The following is an 8,167-nucleotide window of genomic DNA, read 5'->3' as shown; positions in this document are numbered from 1 at the left end:
TTTGATTTCTGTATGATATACTTGTGGTTTCTTAGTGACTCTTTTATATAATAGAAGTTATAGAAATATGTGGATAGTTATTTAAATGTTAATTTTATTAAACTGCAGTTCATGATTTGGTTACTTCGAAGCTATCAGGCCGGTCGTGACAACTAACATATGAGATCTTTTGAGGGGCTGCCAGTAGTAGAATGTCGGAAAAGTCAGGGAGGTAGAAAATAGGTGTTAGCGGGATGTTGGACTAAGAAACTGCTGAGAAAGGAAACTCATGACTCTTGTTCTTAGAGCTTTGATACCTTGAAAGGAGGAGAAATGATTTGAATTTTGTTTGGATTTTATTGGGAATTTGCTCCTCGATTTGTATAGCAGGATTTTGAATTATAATTGATAATATCTACCTATTTCAACTTTTAGTTTATTGGGAATAAAGGAAAATATTCTATGGCTTACACATCTATTTCTGTAAAAGTTTGAGAGCATTTTTCGCTCTGAGGCCCACGATTTTCCTTTCAAAGATGGTAACATAGGCGCCCAGCTTTCCAATCTCACAAATTGTTAAGCTAGCCGCTAGAACCATCCATAGATATATATGCTTGTGTGCAAATTAATGCTAGAGTTTGCACATGATATTTGGTCTGACTTAAGTGCTAGTTTTTACATTACTGGCGGCCTACTATGAATCAAATTACTGAATCTGAAAAGGGCATTTGTTTGAACACTTTTTCCCTGACATTATTTGCATCTTAGAAAGCATTATGCACATAATCGAATACCATCCTAATATAGTCAAGGAGGGCTTGTGTTAATACTTTTCTTTTTTTTTTCAAGGGAATGTTAAATGGATCTTCATGTTGAAGTATAGTTCATCTAGGCCTAAAATTTTCCTATTTTGTTAGCTTATTTCTTTATATTTTGGGCTATAATTATTTGGGCTCTTTGAAGGGCTTAGATTTAGTGAAGTCTGCATTTTGAAACTGTCATTAATTGTTTGGGTCCATCAATGCATATTTCCTTGCAATTCTAATTTATTCATTATTCTATTATTAATTCTTTAATTAGTTTCTTCTTTCACTTATTTATGCTTCAATTTTTTGAAGTTTAAGGATGATGTTGACTTCTTGTATTTGCTGGCCGATGCTGCAGCTATTGCGGTATGGTTTTTCTCTCACATATCAAACCACTGCAATCCCTGTACTGACCAAATACTTTTGCCTGTGAACTTCTCAGTTCCAGTATGGCAATCCGGATGTGCTATGCTCTCCTCTGCTTGAAGCAAAGAAGTCAAAAGAGAACTTGGTGGTAAGTTTTGGCTTTTATTAATGACTATTTTCAGCATTTTCATATTTAGATGAGTTGTAATATTTACTGTTATCAGTGTTAATAGTTGGCAGCATTATTTTCCCTTGAAGAAGCATGGAATGATCTTAAACTATAATGATGATAAGTGTTGATTTTTTGGAAAATAAAACTCTCTAATTTCTCATTAAGAAAATAAATAATATATATACAACTGAGATTAATCCTTTTACAATTAGAGGCAAATTCAAATTCTCATGATAAAAGGAAAGAAATAAAATGCCATAATGGATAATTAAGGGAGAAAATTTTCTCCCTTAAATGTAGTAGCAGACTCACGATTTCCTAAATAGTATACATATCAACACTCCCTCAAATTGGGTTTTATATGTCATACATCTCAAATTTGCTGTTGAGATCACTAATTTGATGTCGATGAAGAACCTTGTTAAAAATGTCAGCAATCTAATACTAAGTCGGGATATAGCATGGCCGAACAAGTCTCCATTTACTTTCTCAGAGATGAAGTGTGTCAATCTCTACATGTTTGATTTGATCATGGTCTATAAGATTCTTTGAAATACTGATGATTGGTTGACGATCACTGAACATCTTAATAATGCTTTGGCTCTCCATGTGAAGTTCCATCAATAGTTTTTCTAGCGACATTCCCTTAAAAATTTCTAGGGAGAGGACACGAGATCTTCTAACATTCAGTTCTTCTGCCAAGCTAGCATTAGTGTAGATTTCAATGTCGTTGTTCTTAGTTCTCTTCACTATCAATCCACTTCATGTAATTATCTTTTGGTGCCTCAAGATTCAAATGATCGCTTCTAAATGATCATCATTTAGATTGTTCATATATTAGCTTACTACACCCACAAAAATGTAATATCAGGTCTTTTATGTGACAAATAAATAAGTTTCATCACAAGTCTTTGAAACTTTCCTTTTTCAACTGGTGGTTATCATATACTTTTGATACTCGTCAATTAAGATTCATAGGAGTATCTTTTAGTTTACATCCCAGTATTTGTGTCTCCTTTAATAAGTCAAAGATATATTTTCTCTGGGGTATGAAAATTTTTCATTTGGATCTAGCTACTTCCATTCCCAAGAAGTATTTTAAAGTTCCAAGATCTTTAATCTCAACTTAGAAGTCATTATTCTTTTGATTGTTTCAAGTTCCCTTACGTCATTACCTGTAAGTATAATATCATCTACGTGTAAAATAAGGATAACTATCATACCTTCTTAATTTGAATTTACAAATAACGTTTGATCAGCTTGACACTGATAGTATCCATCAGCAAGAATAGTCGTGGTGAACCATTCAAACCATGCTTGAGGAAATTATTTCAAACCATATAATATTTCTTTTACTTTGCTATAATCTGATTATTTGTGTTCTTTAATTCTGAAGATCTTTACATATTCTTCCTTAAGATCGTCATTAAGAAATACATTTTAATGTCTAGCGGACGTAAAGGTCAGTTCTGGTTGACAACCAATGCCAATAGTACTTTTACTTTGTTGAGCTTCATCACTGGTGCATTTGTCTTCAAGTCAGCCGATTTGAAAGTTGGTTGCTAACTTCACTTCATTCAAGATAAGAACTGATAGCATAGCTACTGCATTTGGATTAGGTTCATAGGAGTAAGGGCATTAGCCTTTTCGTCAATCATGACTCGAAAGAAAATAGCTAGGCTTGAGGCTTCCATTCTATAAGAGCCCTTTTGATACAAATCTAGCATTAAACTTTTTTATGTACTCATTTGCTTTGTATTTAAGAGTGAATACTCATTTGCAACCTACAGTTTTTTTCTCAGGTGGCGGAGTAGTTATAATCCAGGTACCATTCTTTTCAATGGCAAGAATCTCTTATTCCATAGCCTTTTGCCAAGTAAGAATAATTTTAGCTTCTTGGATTGAATTTGGGACCTGCAAATTATCCAAGTTCTAACAAATTATTTGTAAGAGGATGATAATTTTTCGTAGGTCACAAATCCTTCTATCGGATTTGTTGTGCATACTTGTGCTTCCTTTTCCTCTTTAGTATTCATGTTGTATTGACCCAAACTCTCTATGTGAATACGTAGGGTGTGTGAAGTTCTTCCAGTTATTTGCATTCCTGATTTTTCATATTGTCTCTTACATGCTCACTACATTTTTTCAAAAAATATGACATCCATGGATGTTAGTTCGGTGAAGTTGATACCCCAAATCTGGTATTCTCTCCAACTCTCTTTATGAATGTTAGATTTAGGGTGATATGGAGAGTTTTCAAAAGATGTGACATCCATAGAGTTGTAACTTTTTTGTGTTTATAGAGTAGCATTCATACCCCTTTTTATTTAAAGAGCTGCCCGCATAGGCATTTAATTGACTTGAGATCAACTTTGGTTTGATGTAATGGTTGATGTAGATGAACAACACAAAAGAGACGCAACCAAAACTTTTTAGTGGTAGGTTAGAGGTGAAAATTTAAATATGGGGCTAGGATTGTATGAGAGTGTTGAGAGGTTTTAATGTTTAGCACTTTACTGGGCATCTTATTTTTTAGATAAGTCAATGTGAGAATTACGCCTCCACGAAAGTGTTTGGGTATATTATTAGTGAATAGAATTGAACATACCACTTCGAGGAGATGTCTGTTCTTTATCTAAGTCACACCATTTTGTTAGGGTGTGTCAACACAAGAGCATATATGAATGATATTATTTTTAGATGGATAAGAGCATAGTGGAGTTAGTGTTCTGCATTATTGGTTTTGAGAATTTGAATTTTGCTCTAAAATTATGTGTGGATCATATAGTGAAATGTTTTAAATATGTTGGCAGTTTTAGATTTTTCTTTCATCAGAAATGTCTGAGTGGTTCTGGTGCGATCATCAAAGAAGGTGACAAACCATCTAGCCTCATTTGTATATTTTATTTTGAGGGCCCCTAGATATCATTATGAACTATGAAGAAGAAATGTGTTGGTTTATGGGTACACTTATCGATTAGGTTTAGTAAGTTAGCAAATTTCACATTAATAAGAACTAGACATTTTATTAATAAATAAATGGGGATGCAATTTTTCACTATAATAAAAATTAGGATGTCTAAGATGAAAATATCATAACATAACTTGACTCTCATAAGAAACAGACTCGGATACAAGACTTTATTCCAATGATTGTGAATGACAGGAAGTTATTTTGAAGTGGGAGTCGTAGTGACTAGATGAAGTTCATGATACATGTCAGTATTATTAATCACCTTTTCAGAGTCCACTACTTAAAATTCACACAAATTATGGTAGAATTTAGTGACAAAGTTCATGTCATGAGTAAATTATTGATAGAAAATAAATTGCAGTTAAGTTTAGGAACATAAAACACAGATAGAAGAAGAATATTTTTTGTACGTTTTACACTAATTCATTAAAAAATAAGAGAGTCATTTGCGGTTCTAACTGCAACATGGTGTTTACTAGTATAGAATGATTGGAAAGCAGTGATATCACTTGTCATGTGATTAGATGCTACAGGGTTCACTATCTAAGGTTGTTTCTTTTATGTTGAGAGCAATAAGTGAAGATGTAAGACTACCTTGATGTGCTAGAAGGTTAGTAGAATGCTCGAAATATTGCACCAGAAGTCTTTAGAGAGCATCAAGTTATTCTTTATTGAAATGACTGTGAGCATGAGACTTGTCTTCTTTTGATGCTATGTTAGCTTAATTTTCTTGATCACCTTTGAATTTGTTGGACTTCCAATCTGCAGGCTTTCCATAGATTTTCCATCATTTCTCCTTCAGATGACTAAGCTTCTTGCAATATTCACACCACTATTTATTTCTCTTTGATTTGTTATTCTGAGATGATTTATTAGTCTACAAAGACAAGTTATCAACATTTGATGCAGTGGGATCACTTGTCATCATGAGTTTCTTTTTTCCCTTTTTCCTTAGTGATTCAATAAAGGCTTCATAAATTGAGGGAAGAGATTTAGTTCTCATGATTCTTCTTCTAACTTCATCTTTTTCCTTGTTGAATCCTAGAAGGAACTTGATGGTTCTCTTCTATTCAAAAATTATTTCGTAAAGAGCAGAGTCTTGTGAGCACCTCGATGTGTATGTTTCAAATAGATCTAGTTGGAGATAAAATTTGGTTAGAGTGTTGAATTATTGAGTAACATTCAATTCACCCTGTCACAGTTTATATACACTAGTTTCAATGTCAAACAACTCAGATATATTGTCAACCTTTGAATAGGTTTTTATTTGTGGCACCTCAAATTTCTTTGATGTTTTGTATAGGAGGATGTTTTTTCCAATTTTCATGGTTATGGGAGTTGACAAGCTATGATATGACTGTGATCTTCAATTTTCCATGTGCGATGTTTAGGAACCTTATTTTGCTTGTGCAAGATCTTTTTTAGTGAGATTATCATCTTTTTCTTTACCACAGATGTACATGAGCACAGATTGAGACCATTGGATAAAATTTTTGCCATTTAGTTTGTGATTGGTGATGCAAGAAGAGATTTGAAATGCTGTAGAAGCAAACATCCTTGGTTCAGGTTTAGAAGTAACATTTAAAGATGAAGTAGCTTTCATGTCATATTTGTTCTTCATGATGATATGGGGAGAAACAATCTATAGGCGGACAAAATTTCCACAAGAGAAATTGTCTGTCACCTCCACCAGATCTCCCACCAGATCAAGAAATTGTTTGTCTTTGACACATGATTTTGTTACGTCAGGGTTTATCCTATGGGCAATTTTGTCTTTGGTAGCCTAAGGGCTATTTAGTCTTTTTTTATTACTTAATATTTGGTATAAAGAGGGCTTAATACTTTAGCATTAGGGTTATGCAAGAGATTGTGTCTTGAGTCTTAGGGGTAGTGTTTGGGAGTGATTTTCTACATCTCGAATTGTAGGATTTGGGAAGGGTCGCTTATCTCTCGAATTGTAGGTGTTTATCCTTTATGTGTAGTGTTGTTTGCGTTATTGAAGAAAGAAATTTATATTGCCCTAATTTCTGTGGAAAAATTGGCTCGGATCGTATGAAGTGTTATCAGAGCTATCGATTTTGGGAATTTGAAGGGATCGACTCTCACAGAATTTTGAAAATCGCGATACAATCTGAGTTAAATGACCATATCGCGACGTCCTGTGCCGAAACAGTCGCAATAAGCAGTTGTAGGAAGCAACAAAGGGATTGTGACGTACAAAATCACGATACAAGAACTGCGCAAAAAATTCGCATTAGAATTGCGGCGTGCATAATTGAATTGTGTGAGACAATCACATTCTGAGCTAGCAGGGATGCCAATAGGATCACAAAAACTAGCTAGGAAATAGATCATGGTGTATGCTTTGTGACCTAATCGTGTGATTTAATTGCGGAGAGAGCTAGCTTGGACGCAAACGATGGGATCACGACATATAGATAATAGGATTGCGATAAAGAGGTTTCCACAGAGTGCCAACACAATCGAATTGGCATAGACCCGATTTAAATTACCTCGGAAGCCATTGGTGAGATTTCAATAAGCCTTATTTGAAGCTTGTTTTGGTAGGAATGGTGAGCAAGAAAGTAGATGATTTGGAGAAAATTTAGAGGAAGAGGTGAGCCAACTTAAATTTTGGATAGAGGAAAGGTTTTTCACAATTGACAATTGATTCAAAAGCCTAGAGGAGATGATAAGGAAGCTTATTGAGATGCAATCCAAGACCCTACCGACGGTTCAATTTGCAAACTCTAGCCAAAGGATGTCAGAAAAAATCTTTGGTTGAATTCAAAGGGAAAGATATCAAATAAAAGAAACATGAAGAGGAAAAGATCCACTATCAAGTAATCCCTCCTAAAGCTCTGATGGGGGATGGATTAGAGATTTTTATGGGGAGGGTTGGGTCGAAACTTGGAGTGGTTATGCAAGGGGCATGGAGGGGCACGAAGATGGAAGGGAAGAAGCCAGGATGGGTTATGAATATGGTCAAATGATGGAGTTTTACTCTAGATACATAGTGGGAAATACCGGAAGGAGAGGAAGTTGGGAGGGATATGCTAGGTTTTGGAAGTTAAAGATGCCAATCTTCCAAGAAAAAGATGCAGTGTACTAGGGAGCGATATTTCTCGGTGAGTGGGCTAAATGTGGAGGAGAAGCTCATGCATTAGGGTTATGTTTGGAAGGGAAAACCTCAACATGTTTTCCGTGGAGGGAGGCTAGATAGCCGATCTACTCATAGGAAGAATTTAAGAATTGTTTGCTGGAACGTTTTAGGGTCATTCGGGAAGGAGACTTGCGGAAGTAATCATTTATCTTTACTCAGGAGGGGATTATCATTGAATATAAAGAGATTTGAGCTATTGTTGGAATGACTGAGGGGTATTTCTAAAGAAGTATTAGAGGTGAATTTCATGAAGGATCTAAAGTTCAACATACGTGCAACATTTTGTCGATTGAGACCATGAGGATGGTGGGAAATTATGGAATTAGCGCAGTTGGTTGAAGATAAAAATATAATTGAACGGGATAATAGGAGCATCACAAGTGGAGCACCGTATTAAAATTCTACAACCATGAAGATACTAAAAACTCAAATAGTGAAAGTCCCCGGAGAGGCTTCCTAGTATATGAATAATGAGCCATGATTGAGGGCAACATTTGAACATCTTATAGAAGCAAAAAATTCAAGAGAAGCAAGCAAATTAATTATATTTTTGATGTGGTGAAAATTTTCTTTCATGAAATGTTGCAACGACCGGACATTACAAGTTCTCACAGTGTGTGAAGAAAAGGACGCGGGGCTTCTCTTTGGCGAAATTGACCTAATGGGCTGATTTCTCCTCCTTATTGGTGCCCCGCGACCATTGGATA

The 8,167-nt window shown here is 35.0% G+C and overlaps 1 protein-coding gene across 1 annotated transcript in view; it reads left to right on the top strand.

The window, feature by feature from the left end:
* The window catches only part of LOC110026515 (probable serine protease EDA2), a 77,196-nt gene that overhangs the window by 13,416 nt on the left and 55,613 nt on the right, over nt 1-8,167 (top strand). Inside the window, exons 3-4 of the mRNA XM_020727481.1 lie at nt 1,098-1,151; nt 1,228-1,299. Of these exons, the coding sequence (XP_020583140.1) occupies nt 1,098-1,151; nt 1,228-1,299 (126 nt within the window). The remainder of the gene's footprint in view (nt 1-1,097; nt 1,152-1,227; nt 1,300-8,167) is intronic.

This window comes from Phalaenopsis equestris, unplaced genomic scaffold (assembly GCF_001263595.1).
Source record: "Phalaenopsis equestris unplaced genomic scaffold, ASM126359v1 Scaffold000374, whole genome shotgun sequence".
NCBI classification, from domain to species: Eukaryota; Viridiplantae; Streptophyta; class Magnoliopsida; order Asparagales; family Orchidaceae; genus Phalaenopsis; species Phalaenopsis equestris.
This window is presented reverse-complemented; position numbering and strand designations above follow the sequence as displayed.